This window comes from Chelonoidis abingdonii, chromosome 1 (genome assembly GCF_003597395.2).
Source record: "Chelonoidis abingdonii isolate Lonesome George chromosome 1, CheloAbing_2.0, whole genome shotgun sequence".
Lineage (NCBI taxonomy): Eukaryota > Metazoa > Chordata > Testudines > Testudinidae > Chelonoidis > Chelonoidis abingdonii.
Window position 1 is genome coordinate 309,585,774 of NC_133769.1, and position 15,631 is coordinate 309,601,404.

The 15,631-nt window shown below is 39.4% G+C and overlaps 1 protein-coding gene across 1 annotated transcript in view; it reads left to right on the forward strand.

The window, feature by feature from the left end:
- The first annotated feature begins 7,652 nt into the window (after positions 1–7,652).
- DGKH (diacylglycerol kinase eta) overlaps positions 7,653–15,631 on the forward strand; it is a 276,676-nt gene continuing 268,697 nt past the window's right edge. The window contains 1 exon segment of the mRNA XM_075061569.1: positions 7,653–7,841. Within this exon segment, the coding sequence (XP_074917670.1) occupies positions 7,665–7,841 (177 nt within the window). The 5' untranslated portion in view covers positions 7,653–7,664.

Sequence of the window (15,631 nt, forward strand, 5' to 3'; positions counted from 1 at the left end):
AACTGTAGTATTTACATTGAAGGCCACCATCTAAAACTCAGCCGAAACTCAGAACACAAAGCAAATTGAGTCTCACAGGTTGGAAATCCTAACGTCATTTCTGGCTGAAGGATTGAGGAACATTTCCTTCCTTCTCACATCCAGTGGCTTGAATAAACAAGAAACAAATCTGCTCTCAATCACCCCCCTCAGTATGGGCAAGATTTGCCCCGTACCTCTTGTTAACATTTAATGTTTCTTCTGTAAAACAAAGTATTTTTTGTTTTGTTTTAGCCGGTTACATCCTTGCAGCAAGAACCACATCACTATTATTGCTGCTGACTTTTTATTTAAGAAACAAAATAATTTCATAGAGGAAAGGGCAGCAGGGAAAATTAGGACGTGTACAACCCTGAAAAACCATAGAGAGGGACAAACATTATAGGGGAAACTACTTCCTTTATTGCAGTTTCCAGAACTGTGCATATTAACTATCCATTCAAGTTATCCGCAGTTACATGAAATGGCTATTCCTATAATACTTCTCTGTAAACTATCAAAAATGGGCATGGAACAGAAAACACAAGTTCACCTGCTTCTAAAATCTGGGCTGTACATGTGCAAAATTTCAAACTTCCTTGCAATTATTTTCTGTCTTTAGGGCACACTTTTACAAGGGGAAAACTCCCAATGACTTCAGCCAGAGCTGGATCAGGCCCTTATTAATTTCAAATATGTAGAAGTAATACATAAGATTGTGAAGCCCAGTCCTCATGCAGAGATTCAATAGTTTTGTCTGTGTTAGACTTGAAGGATCAGCCAATTTATGTATGTACTTAAATTAGAAATATACACAATATGTGTTACACATGGTTGGTAACACTTTAGAGTCTCTGCTCAGTTATTGATTCTTTATGCTGGCCATCTATGATGTGTAGATTTGATCTTCTGTCTGATCAAAAATACTAGTACTTTCAAAATAATCCCTTTGTCTTGGGTAATATTACCTTTTTCATGATATTCTATAGCTCTTCATCTAGAATTATATTGATAGGCTTTTGTAGCCTGTACTTATGGAGCCATCTCAGTCACCACTGAAATACAGCCACCACGGTGATAAAATTTCGGGAGCCATTCTGGTCAACAACAGTATACAGGTGTATTGTTATATTTTGCTTTGTCTTTTTTATTATTAAGAAGGTCATGTGGAGAATAACAGACATATAACCAAATTCAGACAGGCAGTGCATAATCACCTGAAATTTATTTGCCCAGGATTCCAAGTCCAGTTAAACAATTGTACTTAGCACTTATATACAAACAGTAATCCTCACAATTAGAAATGGTTTAATACTTATTTAATAATAAGATGAGCAATGCTTTATTAATCTAATTGCATTATTTGACCAGCTCCTCTCAGAACAGCCTGTGAGGTGCATAAATAAGTATTATCCCCACTTTACATATGGAAAACTGTGCCAAAAAGGTGAGGTGATTTGCCCAAAATCACGAGAATCAACATGGGAGCTGGAACTCTTTGCTCATGTTTGTGATCAAATCTTATTTTTTCTCACAGCAAATTATACTATCTAATGCTGTTATTGCAAATGGGTTTCAGTCATGCTGTCCCTAGTGACAATATTAAAAGCTGTACAGCTAAAATCTCAGTATTTAAAAAAATGAAGCTGATTTGTCCAGCACTATGGGGTTCCTTGAATATGAGGGGAAAGAACTTCAGCTGGCGAAAACTTATAACAGCTTTGACTTCAATGGGACTATGCTAGAATTCACCACTTGAGGATCTGCACTGAAATGTTCACATTTTACTTTATACTTTCAACTAATCTTCATCTACTTTAGCTCTGATTAAAATGTTAACTATTAAAAATAATATGAAATATAATACACATTAAACAGAAAGCAAGAATAAAAACAAATCCAAATATTATATAATAGCTGCATATGTAAGTACATATAAATGTCTCACCAATGTGCACCATGAATCAAATTCAACTCATAGCAAAGTCAGTGGCCTCTTTAGTGCTACCATTCATTCTACTGTAGTTAACAGTCAAATTCACTGTTGGCTATAACATGATGTATAAATCTCAACGTGGGAGAGAATTTCTTATACCAAATCTGTCTTAACTCAGTTTGATTAAGTTATAAGATAATGTATAACAAAGGTATAATTGTAGTAGTTTAGCAAGATGAGAGCCTGAACCTGCTGTCCTCAATGAGGAAAATATCATTGGCAGTTTTCCCTGTGTGAGCACTGTGGCCATGATTATGTAGATTAGCGCCTTTCTAAAGCAGAACCTGTGAAAACATTGATATTTTATAAATTGACTCTGTACAGGCACAATATGTACTTTTACAATAAGAACTTTTTACATTCATATAAATGAACAGTTCAGGGTGATTTAGCACTTACACAACTTTATTCACCTTCAAAGCACTCTACAAACATTAACTAATTGCAGAATATAGAGCATATTATCACACAAACTTCCATTAAAAACTCTGAAGAAACCGTATTATAAATGATCTGTAATTATGGGCCATACCCAGCCACTTGGGCAGATCTAGATGGTTGCTACTAAGATAATCAAATATTAGCACAGAACACCCCCCAACAATGTAGCTCTTTCCCCAGCATTCCAATTTTGTAAAGCTGAAATCTTCATTAGGAGACACAAATCATTCTTTTGGGGAGGGCCATGGCCCTGTTCACAACTGAAGGCCTGTAGCTGCTAGGGCAGAGTCTTGCATTGGCTCTGTAGAGTGAAGGATGGCAGTGGGGACAGCCCTCAGGAGGAATCATGAGATCCATATTTAAGCACATCTAGCAATTCCTACACAGTACAAGAAGCATCTAAGGATTATTGTACAAGCTCACAGGGTGGTGTAGAAGCCATGGGGGAGCTACACTGTATTCCTGCACACTGGCTTTTTTCCTAGCCCTCCTGTACTTCATCCAATTACTTGGGGTTTCATAAATTCATAGCATTTTAAGGCCAGGAGGGACTATTAGATCATCTAATTGGATCTCCTGTATTTCACAGGCCATTAAATTTCATCAGGTTACCCAGCATTGAGCCAAATAACTTGTGTTTGGCTAAAGCATAATTTCCAGAAAGGCATCCAGTCTTGATTTCAAGACACTGAGATGGAGAATCCACCACTTCCCTTGGTAGCTTTTTGTTCCAGTGGTTAATCACTCCCACTGATAAAAATGAGTGCCTTATTTCTAATTTGAATTTGTCTGGCTTCAGCTTCATGCCATTGGATCTTATTTTGCCTTTCTCTAATGGGTTAAAGACCCCTGGAGTATTTTTTCCCCATGAAGATACTTAGACACCATAATCAAGTAATCTCTCAATCTTTTTATATGCTCAAAAGATTGAGCTCCCTAAGTCTCTCCCTAAAAGGCATTTTCACCAGCCCCACAACCTTTTTCCCACCGCTTTCTCATTTTTTCAACATCCTTTAAAATGTGAACACCGGAACAGGATGTAGTATTCCTGTATGTCTCACCAATCACACATACAGAGCTAACACCTTCCTGCTCCACCTCACTACTCCCATTTATATATTCAACCTTTGCATGAGCCATTTTTTCCACATCACACTAGGCACTTATGTTCAGTTGCTTGTCCAGTATGACTCATAAATCCTTTTCAGAGTCACTGTTTTGCGGAGTACAGTCTCCATGTGTTCTGTAGGCATGGATTGCATTTCTTGTTCCTAGATGTATAACTTTGCATTTGGCTGGCTGCAAGAAGCTGTTAGCAGTTTAGTTAAATTTGTAGTTCCCTTGCACATGGTCTAGGGTCCACTACTCACAGGTTCTAGATATGTGACAGAAGTGGGGTTTTTAACTTAAAAATATCTAATATGGTAAGCTTAATATTTAGTATGGTAAAATATATTTAAAATCAATTGCTACATGATACAAAATTTTATCAAATTCAATATGTATTTTTAAATTAGTCACTGACTCTCTAAAAAGTAAAACTGGTTTGAAAAAGAAAATTAATTAGTATTCTGATCTGGAAAATAATGATGCTATTCATTCAAAAATTCCAGTGTGAGGTCTTGATCCTGGAAACATTTACACATCTGCTTAACTTTAACCACCTAAGTATTTGCAGGATCAGGGTCTAAATTACATGCAACTAAATGTTGCTTTAGAAAAAAAAAAATCTAGAGCGTGCTTTTCCAAACACTTATGCAGTTGAGTAACTATACCCAACTGTGTAATCCCATTGAGTTATAACATACAACCTCAGAATTGTACACTTAGTTAATATGCTACCCTGTAACATGCTTGGTGTCTTAATGTGCCTTTTTTCCTGTCATGTCTTGGCTCTATGTATACGCTAATCTTGCAGTGATGCACCACATGGCAGCAAAAGTCCATTTGTAAACTCTTTGTAGCAAGAAATGTCATTTATTTTTGGTTCTGTACGGAACTCAACATAATGGGGCCCCAAACCTGTAATACAAATAAATTAGATAATATTCATATACACAAATTTTTGCAGGATCAGGCTTCATACTCACAAATATGGGACCAAAGCCTGTCCACCTTACTCACATGCATTGTCCCAATAACTTCAATGTAGTGCTTACCAGTGTGAGATATTCCACTGACTTAAATTCAACAATTCACAGTGGTAAGCACAAATATAGTAACAAGTGTTTATAAGATCAGGATATAGTTGCATGTAAGGTCACGTTAGTATCTGAATATTAACCAAACACATACATAAATATTCAGTTTGAATACACATTCCTAAAGTATACTCAAGTATTTGTAAATGCGTCAGGATCTGTTACAGTTTGTCATCTCATTATCATAGGTTTGTAGAAAAGGAGACTCACATAAGTTCCCCTTTGGAGAAGTAAACATGGGCATATTCATCCATTAGCTTCTTTTGTTACCCACAATCAAAGGCAATTAAGCTAGGATGAAAAGTGCTGTATTACAGGTAGTTATCATATGTATGAAGTGGTGTTTATGGCAGGATTTGGCCCCTACANTTATTCTTAAACAAGAATATTGTGGTCAATACAAGGAAAATATCAATTCAGAAAGATGGTTTTGTTGTTACAACATTGGATTGGGATGCAGAAGATTTCACTCTGCCACAGACTTCCTGCATGACCTTGGGCAAGCCATTTAGGCCCAGATCCACAAAAATATTTAGGAGTTTAACTCACATTGATGTCAATGGGAGTTTAGCACCTAAATACCTTGGAAGATCTGGCTCTTACTATCTCTGTGCCTTGCTTGTCCATTTGTGAAATGAGGAAGAATACTTCCTTTCTCCCATGCTTTGTCTGTTTTGTGTATCTAGAACACATGTTCTTTGATGTGTATATGGGATAAAGGAATTGTTTGAATCAGACACACAGACCGTCTAAACCAGTATCCTGTCTCCAACACTGACCAACACCAGATGCTTAAAAGGAAAGGGCAGGACATCCCACAGAAGAGAGATGTGGGATAACCTGCACCCATGAAGGTTTTATCCTAATCCCTACTAGTTAGAGATTGGTTTAAACCCTGAAGCACGAGGTTTTATATCCCATCCCATTTAGTTTAGCTATTATAATCTGGATATTCTTGTTATCAATATAAATGTCCAATTCCACTTTGAATCTTGCTAAATTCTTGGTATCAGTGGAATTCTGTGGCAATGAGTTCCACAGAGTGCCTCTAACTAAATGTCTTGACCGTACTTACCAGAATGGAGCTCAGTCTTTTAGGCATTACCATAATATATGTATAATGTTAGTGCAGGGATAGTCAGTTGGCACTGCTCCATATAGGCGTACAAATTCCTTTTCTTAGTGTGTGTGTGCAAGTTTTTAGTCTTGGAAGAAAATACTGGGTTGTTAGTTTTGTTGTGCAGTGCTTTAGGGAAGATGTGGGAAGCAGTAAGAATATTTTCTCTCTGTCTTAATCTAAATAGAGTGAATTATTGAGGCAGAACTGTTCTCTGGGAAACAGGGATTCATTTTTAGCTATAGGGGTACTGAAAGAGGTAATTGCCTGTGTGTCATTTGCGACCACCTCTGTTCCAGCACTAGTTTATATATATGTAAATCAAATGAGAGCAGTAAAGGGCTCTTTGTGCTGCAGGCCTGCAGATCCCCACAGGAGCAAGGAGAGAGACCATCTCTTTGACAGGGCAATGTGTGCTACCCCCATGTATGGCCAGCTATGTTTGTAAGTGCAGGAGAAGGGTGTGTTTGATCTAAACATCACATAGTATGGGGAGTCGAGCAGTGTCAATACTGCTAGAGTTAATTATTAATTACTTACCTTCTGTCAAGGGCTGTGATTCTGACTGAGACTTGGGCAGGAATACAAAGTGGGAGGGTAAACTGTTGTCAGTCTCTTCTGCCCTTGTACACTCATTAAGGGCTGCGCAAACTAAGGCCTTAATGTCATCCCAATACTTGAGAGCCTTAGAACAACTGACTGTGTGTAGTTCTATTTGCACTGATACTTCTGTCTTTTGGGGATGCACCAGTGTTAAAGAGCCAAGAACAGGTTTGCTTACTGGCAAACGCATATCACTGTCTACTCATGATCAAATATTGCCACTGCTGCCCTGACAGCTGTTGTAACTTCCCCAAGCTCTCTTGGGCACTGCATCAAGGGGGACACTGGATCGCCACGTGCCAAGATGAGGAAAAGCAATTTCAGTCCACAGCATAAGGCTTACAGAATTAATCACTATGCACTACCCTTGATAATTCACTCTGAATTAAGCACAATCCTTTTACAAGGAAACACTCTAATTCAAGAAAATGGCAACAAAGTACAGCTGATGAATGAAGGTGCTCACCAGCACCTTCAAGATAAACCTGAAACGTAATTGGCAATGGAAATGAATCCTGTGCAGGGGCACAAGGTGTTAGGAGACAGCTCTTTGCTCCTTCCCCCATTGATCATTCACCCAGTTTGCAGCCTGGCCCTTAATAAACAAACTGTAAAAGGTGTAACTGCAACATTTGATGAAACACTGAGCCTTTGCTGCTGTAAGTTGGCCTAACTTCACTGACTTCAGCAGAACACCACCAATTTACACCACCGAGGATCAGGCTCTGAATGTCACTTACGCAGAATAACAGAACTACAATTGGCTGTTTCAAAGTTAGCTAATTATAGAGGGTTAGATTGTTGCAGCCCTTACTCACCATCAGGGACGACTCTAGGCACCAGCAAAACAAGCAGGTGCTTGGGGCCGCAAATTACCAGGGGCAGCATAATGCTGGGGCCCCAGCTCCAACCTGAGGCAGTGTCCTGGGCTGGATCCTGACTGCCCTTTGTTCTCTAACTGGGTACCACTGGGACTGTGCAGCAGGGCAGGGGGAGCTGGCTCAGTGGGGAGTGTGTCCCTGCCACTCTCCCACTGGCAGCAGCCAGGCCCCCTCAGGCATGAGCTGGTAGCGTGGTCCTGCCCTGGTTGCGAAGCACAGGGGGTGGTGGCGGAACATGGCGGCCGGGATGGCCGCTCCTCCAGCGCCGGCTGCGGGCTCCTCCTCGGCTTGTCCCCGCCACCGCCGCCTCCTCCCCCTCCCCCTGCGCCGCCTCCTGCCCGGGGAGGGGAGCGGCAGCCCGGGCTGAGCCGAACTCGTGTGCGCTCTCTCGGCAGGAGTCCGAGAAGATGGCCGGGGCCGAGGCGAGGATGAGCGGGGCCGGGATCCAGCAGCAGCCCCAGCCCGCGGCGGTGGGAGCGGCGGCGGCGGCGGCGGGAGACGAGTCCTCGGACAGCGAGGGGGAACACGAGGGCCCCCAGAAACTCATCCGGAAAGTGTCCACCTCGGGCCAGATCCGCAGCAAGGTAAGAGCCGGTCCGGTCCCCGGGACACTTCTGCCTGCTGGAGCCCACAGGCTGCTGCGTCCCTCCCCAGCCCCGCACAGCGAGCCGGTGCCTGGGGTCTCCTCCTGCCTCCCCCCAGCTGGGGCGCCCGCCTCTGTCTCCGCCAGCAGAGGGCTGAGTAGCCGGGCTCGGGGCGAGTCGCTTGCAAAGCTCGCAGCCTGCCCGCTGCGTCCCGGGCAGAGAGGGGCAGCATCCGTCCGGCCAGCCCAGCGCCTCTTCCTTGGCCGAAGCCCAGCCCCGGAGCTGTCTCCATTCGCTCTCCATTGCGTGCCCCTCGGGCTCCCAGCTGGGCGGCCTCAGCGCTGGGAGAACGCCAGGCAGGGCTGGGTCCAGTGTGTGTCCCCGCTCGCTAGCCCCAGTGACCAGCTCCTTGCCTACGGCCAAGTACAAATACAAGTTTTGAAACCCACAAGGGCACGTACGATTCCTCTTTGAAAGCAGGAGTGCCACGAAGGAAGCATGATTTCCGTTTGAAGCCCACGCTGGAAATATGGAAGGAAACGTCTATCCATTCCTCTGGTTAGGCGTGAATACTTAAAAATAGCTGTCAAAATTTAATGTTAATGCCTAAGGGAAAGTTTTCTGGCTGTCTCAGAGGGCTTTGAAGTCACCCAGGTGGGAATTGCTTACTTTCTCATTCTTGTCGACTTCACACCTTTCCTGTGAAACTAATGCAGATAAGATTGCTCTTGAGGCTCTGGATAATCAGTGCTAAATACTTTCCTACTCAAGAGGCTCTCAAAACACTTTACAAACTATGCTCTGATCCTGCAACTGGATCTGCACAGAGAAACTGCCTGCCTGCCCAGTGCCCCGTCGAAGTTAACGTTTCTATAAATGTAGAGAAGTCAGTAAAGACCTTGTACTACTCAGCAGTCAGTTTTTGGGGTCAAAACGACTCTGCAGGCCCACATTGTTTATACAACAGGTCATTCATTGTCGTTTTCTCTTCAGAACTCTCCTTGCTGTTGGTAGTTTGAGGATCAGTGGCAGAATATGGATTGCACTTAAGTAAAAGATTAAGTGCAGCCATGTCCAGATGAAAAGCATCAACTGTTTAACAGCATAGAGTAACACTATACAACAGTTTAGGGTAGAAAGAAATTTTACTCAGGAATCTCTTGTTAAGAAGGTAGGGTGACATTCCCTTTTGGTTACTAAAAGCCAGTTTTACTATTACAGATCTCTACTTTCCCCATTGGGGAAATTCTTGTAGCAAAGCGTTACTTAATATTTTGTTTTTGACAAATATTTTGTATTCTTTAAACTTCTTTAAACGTAAAACCATACAAAAAATTCCATTTTGACATCTCGTGCATGTGACTATCTTCAAAATATTTAAAAAGTAACAATGTGTAACACTTCTTTTTAATATTGAAATGTTAAATGTGTTTGTTAATTTTTAAGCATCTCTGAAAAGGTTTATAATCACACAAAGAGATGTTATGGAGTGTATGAATGTAATAGAATCAGTTCTGTGAGAAATAAGATTGCACAAATATTGTCTTGCATGCTAAAAAGACACCTAATGAATTGTCACTTTTCTAAACTTAGCTTGCATCTTTTGTTCCTTTTGTGTGTGTGTGAATCAGATTTGTATAGGAAAAACTAACTACTGATATTACTGTTGTGTAGTGTGTGTTCAGGAAATCTAGATTCTTGCTTTATCAGTTACAACTGACAATGATAATATCCAAACCAGAATATAAATAACTCTCCACCTACTTAAAAGTGATATACCTTTGTTAAAGAAAAGAGCTGTAATAAATACTTCACTAGCACTTTATTTTATAACTCATGATGCATTATTTAAAAGTAGCTATATTTAGACGGACCACTCCCATTTAGTTTAAGGGTGTTGTATGTTTGCTATTGTAGTGGTTGGTGATCAGTGGTTACATGAAACCACTGCAGCAAAGAACACCAGGGGACTGTTCTTTGACTCAGCTAGTCCCTTTCATTGAAATTAGATTTGTTAAGATTCACTTACTCAGTGAGTGTGTTTGTAGGCCAAGGTTTTACTTAAATGGATTGGGTTCCTCTGGCAGCTAAGAAAAGACTTTTGAAAGAGCCCCAAACAGGTATACTGCATTTATTATTCAAGTTTGTGGGGCAGTATAGTTTAACACTGCTATTTTTCTCAAGTGTTTGTTTACATAGTTTCTTGAAACATTTCTGCAGCATGTATTGATTCATTAGCTTAGAATGCAAAAGCCTCTGTTGGTAATTGTTTTTTTTTTAGTTTTAGTTAGGACAACTTTATTTTTAGATGTTTTGGTACAGTTGACCACTAGTGAAAACTCCATTTGCAAAGAACCACCATATGGTAGTCATTCAGTAGGGGATTTTTTTAATGTTGTGTATATCATTGCGTTAATCAAATATGTTTATCTTAATAGGACTGCCTGTCTTGCTCCTTTCATAAACATATATTTGTCATTTCTAAAACTGGCAGTGCTCAAAGTGAACCGCTAAACTTCAGCTCTTCTCCTGAATTAAATACAAAAAGCTAGTTTAGTTGACTACAGAAAAATGAAATGGGAAATGGAAAGAAAGAAAGAAAACTGCCTTTGAAGACCTCATTAGACTGATCAGTTATGCACTGCTCCTCAATTAAGACTTCTGCTGCAGCATTATTTATTGAAGGTCCAATTTTACCCGACTTACATGGAGTAGCATTTTCTCCACAAGTTTCAGTGGTATTTTCACCATACGTTACTACTCACCATGTGTAAGAATGACAGAATCAGCTCTTTAAGTAACTTAGCCATTTTATTTGGATGTGAATTTAGTAATGTGGTATTACATGTCAATTTGGCTTGGATGGCTACAGTTTCAAGCTTAACAATAAACTACCTGTCCACACTTTTAAGGGCATGTCCATGGTACAAATAGGACCATTGTCCATATCAAAATTCTGTCAGTGAATCTTAATTATCCTCTGTACTCTCCAGAAGGCTGGAAAGCAAACAAATTTGGACTCTGACAATGAGGTGAAGGGAGCAAGTTGTGAAGTTGAAGACTGAAAATATCCTTTGGGAAAGCATCCTCTTTTCTTAAACCTGGGAGCTGTTCGCTTAAGCACCTTGCTGTTTTCCACTGCCAGGGTATCATGCAGAGAGAGAGAGAGTCTGTAAGGTATCCAGAACCCAAATCATTTAGTGCTCTTATAAGTTAAAATCAGCATCTTTAAACATTACTCTGGAAGCTGCTGCTTACTATGGTGCACAGTTGTAAGATACTCTCTGAAGAAAATGCCCCTAAATAAAGTTTGCCACGTTCTGCATAGTCTGAAGTTTGAGAGGTCTTCAGTTGCAGTCCCAAATACAGGGCATTGCAATAGATTCATAAGTAATGTGAGTTCCTCACTTTTTTCCCCTCACTGTGAATGAGGAAGTACCCATTTAATATTTTAAATGTTGCTCACTGGGATAACCTTATAAAATAAGCATATACTTTTCACGAGGGCTCTTGAGAAACAGCAGTCATACAGTTTTATAGCTGCATGTTCAGTACTGTACCAACAATATTATATGCAAGAAATTAACTTAAAATAGCAGAAAACACTCTACAGTCCAAAGGCCAAATTCTGTCCTTATTTACACTAAATGTGGCATACTATTTCAATTCCTTTCAAGATGATAGTTCAAAAGTTTCTTCAGAGTAGACGGTACCTGCTTAAACAGAACAGGTAGCTTATTTCAGCTGTTTGGTGCAGCAGTTCCAAAAGTCCGCCTGTCATAATCAGTTTGGTTCTAGTCACTTTAAAATACAACTGGGTTTAGTGAAGAGCAAACTACAATCTAAGAAAACTGTAACGGTCTTGTTTTAGCTCTTAAGAATTGAAGCCTATCTGGGAAAAGAGGATTCAATTTAGAGCTGATACTTTTTTAAAAAGTTTGCTTGTCTCAGGAAAATGGTCCCTGAAACACTTTGAAGCAGGTAAAATAGATGAGTGTAGTTACCCACTTGCTTAATGAGGAGCAGAATTTGTAACTTCCATAGCTTACCTTGCTCCTCAAATGTGTGGTTGTTTTTCCAGCCTATGGTTTATTGTGGGATGAAGAAGATGTACACTATTGAAAATGCAGGCAACTACAGTGTGACGGGTTGGATCACAGAAACCACCTTGGGAACTGCCAACTGATGTGCCAAGACTGTTTTCCCTGCCAGCTTGGGACTCCAGCACCCTGATTTGTTGAGCCAGACATGCCCCTCTGCTCCAACACAGACCCAGGGTCTGAACCACATGCCCCAAAGCTGCAGACTTAACTGAAAGCAACTTAAGAAGTATTCCTGTCTTTAACACTCAGATGCCCAACTCCCAATGGGGTCCAAACCTCAAATAAATCTATTTTACCCTGTATAAAGCTTATACAGGGTAAAGTCATAAATTGTTTGCCCTCTATAACACTGATAGAGAGGTATGCACAGCTGTTCCCCTCCCTCCCCCCCGGTATTCATACATACTCTGGGTTAATTAATAAGTTCAGAGTAATTTTATTAAATATGGAAAGTAGGATTTAAGTGGTTCCAAGTAGTAACAGGAAGAATAAAGTGAATTACCAAGCAAAATAAAATAGAGCATGCCAATCTAAGCCTAGTACAGTAATAAAACTGAATACAGATAAAATTGTACCCTCAGAGATGTTTCAATAAGTTTCTTTCACAGACTGGACACCTTCCTGCTCTGGGCACAATCCTTTCCCCTGGCACAGTCCTTGTTCCAGCTCAGGCGGTAGCTAGGGGATTTCTCATGATGGCTGCCCCCTTTGTTCTGTTCCACCCCCTTATATATCTTTTGCATAAGGTGGGAATCCTTTGTCCCTCTGGGTTCCCACCCCTCTTTTTCAATAGAAAAAACGTCAGGTTAAAGATGGATTCTAATTCAGGTGACATGGTCACATGTCACTGTAAGACCCCAAGCCTTCATTCCTCCCAGCCTGATTCACAGGAAGACCTGCCTGCAAACAGAGCCATCCACTGTCAGTTGTCCTGGTTGATGGGATCCATCAAGATTCCAAACAACCATTAATGGCCCACACTTTGTATAATTACAGTAGGCCCTCAGAGTTATATTTCATATTTCTAATTTCAGATACAAGTGATAAATTTATACACATAGAATGACCACACTCAATAGATTATAAGCTTTGTAATGATACCTTACAAGAGACCTTCTGCATGAAGCATATTTTAGTTGCATTATATTCACACTCATCAGCATACTTTCATAAAATCATATAGAGTGCAACGTCACATACAGAAATAAAAATTGAGTGGAGTAAATAAACTTGCCTTGTCCTTTGGCCTCTACACCAAATATTTCTGCTGCTGCTTTTACACAAATACTGTTGTACTTATACAAATAGATGTTCTGAAATTGGGATGTGTTAAGTCAGCAAAGATGATATTGTATTGTTGTTTAGTTTAACAATAAAAGTTGTCATTAGAATTATCATACTTTTTCTAAGCTCGTTTGCTTTTGAAATTTCAGCAATCATTTTAGGGCTATACAAATAAAATAATTAATAAAAATATTTAGTGTCAATTTGTCTTCAGTATGTAACACCAACCATTTATGAAACTGAACTTTCAGAAATGTTTTAAAATCTACCACATGCTTCATAGTGCTAAGTTTCTTTAGTCAGTTGCTGTTTGCTTCTGGTATAGGTTTCTCTCTAGTAAATGGCTGATGACAGTATTAATAGTAGATTTCAGTGAATATTATTTTCGCTTCTGTAGTCTGTTTTATCTAGGGTTTATTTGGCAGTTTCAGACTTGGATACCAGCTGGCCAGTTGTAAGTCCAATGGTAATTTGACAAAACAATATTATTTTCTGTACAAAAAACTGTCATGAGAATGGTAAGGTGTCAAATCTAACTTTAACTTAGTTCTCTTTGCGTATGTATTATGGTTGTCCGTATGACCATATACTAATCCTCAAATTCAAAGTAACTGACAATTTATTTTTCAATAATAGAAACACGTGCAGCAGCTTTAAATTATGTTGTCATGCATATTCACAAGGGGAAGATTCAAAGTTAGAAAGTGTGCAATGGTCCTCCTTAATTTCTTTGGCCTGATGCTGTCTGCAGACTCTACAGGGAATGAGCCTCGGAAGTGCTTGCCTCAACCCATGTGTACCTGCACTGTTGTTTTCACTACACTACTAAGTTAGTTATGCAGGCATGCACAGCCCATCCATCCTTAGCTGAATGTTTCTGAAACTTATTGAGAGTGAGATTTTTGTTCAAAGTCTCAAACTGAGTTTTCAATTCAAGCAGCTCTTGTCATTGGGGGCTGTTCTGTAAATTCAAAATCAGCTTTTCACTTATAGGATGTTTCAGTTGTAGCCTTGTTCACAAAAGGATAGAATTATTTTTATAATTGGAATAGTGCACTCTTTCTCCTCTCTGCTCATAATTATATTACTGAACCACATTACACAATTTTCCAGAAAAAAAATCACTCTTGGAAAATTTTAGTCCAAAACATGACAGTTTCAGAAAGTTATGAGCTATTTGCATGGAGTGTAGGAGAGAGTGAGGTTAGAATGGAAAGGTTATGCTATTTTAAGAATAGTGGTCATTGCCACTTCAATTTGTAATATATGTTCGTATAGCTGAAATGAAATCTGTTGAGGGTTTTTTTGTCATATATACATTAGCAAAACTTATGTTGCTTCTAACCCTGCATATCAGAAGTGGGGGAGGAAAGGGAGGTGCTTATACAATCTATGGTAGATAACTACAAGTAGTTCTTGAAAGAGACTAATTGCTTTTGGTGTTTTGTGAGGAGTATGTTTTCTTGAAAAGGTTGCTACTATTTTGGTTAGAAAAATAACAGAAATGAAACTGTTTCCTGCTGGATGGTGAGCTACAGATTTGAAGAAAGGTAAGATAATCAAACATTTATCTAAATTAGTGTGAGAAATTTTCTTTTTATTGCTTTCTGAATCAATTTTTTGTAAAGGGGTTGGGGAACAAAGGTCAAGAGAATCTTTACCCAGTTTTATGCACTGGTGTAAAACTTCCACAGAACTCTGCAGACATGTTTGTATAGCCTATCTATTTGTGAAAGTCTTCCACAAATCTTTCAAGGCTTTATCCTTAATATTTATTGTTATAATCTATTATTTATATGTTAGTAGTTTCCAAGAGGAAGACAGCATTTGCTGAAACATAATTGGTAAATATATCCTTTAGGCAAAACTGTAGCTTTCTTTCTTTTTGTTTTTTGTCCTACTTTGTATATTGGGGTGCTGCCTTTTAAATATTGAGTAATATGACTCACATTATTATAGTTCAGTATTCCTGTGTGATAGTTTAAGGAACACTTTACATGCTTTAAACAGCTTCCCAGGCCAAGTTATTTAAATCAAGATGATTCCAATTAGTTGAATGCGATTTTGTAGTAATATATATGGAGGGGGGAAATGGACAAGGTCTAACAAATTATTAGTCTTGCAATGTGTTTTCCTTTTAACTGTGGAATGAAAATTTAAATGTTAAGGCTTATGTTTGACTAACAAAGATTGTTTGTTTCAAGCTTCTTTGAAAACTGACATTTAAAATTGTCTTCTAAGTTTTTCTGGGTTTTAGCAAAGGCTATTTGTTAGTTCAGATGGGTGTGGCAAGGAAGTGTTTGCACTCCATGTAAGAATAATTGATAGTGTTTTCTGAATGGAATGTTTTTTATTAATTATAATTAAAATAAATAATACCTAATGGCCATACAATAAGACCTC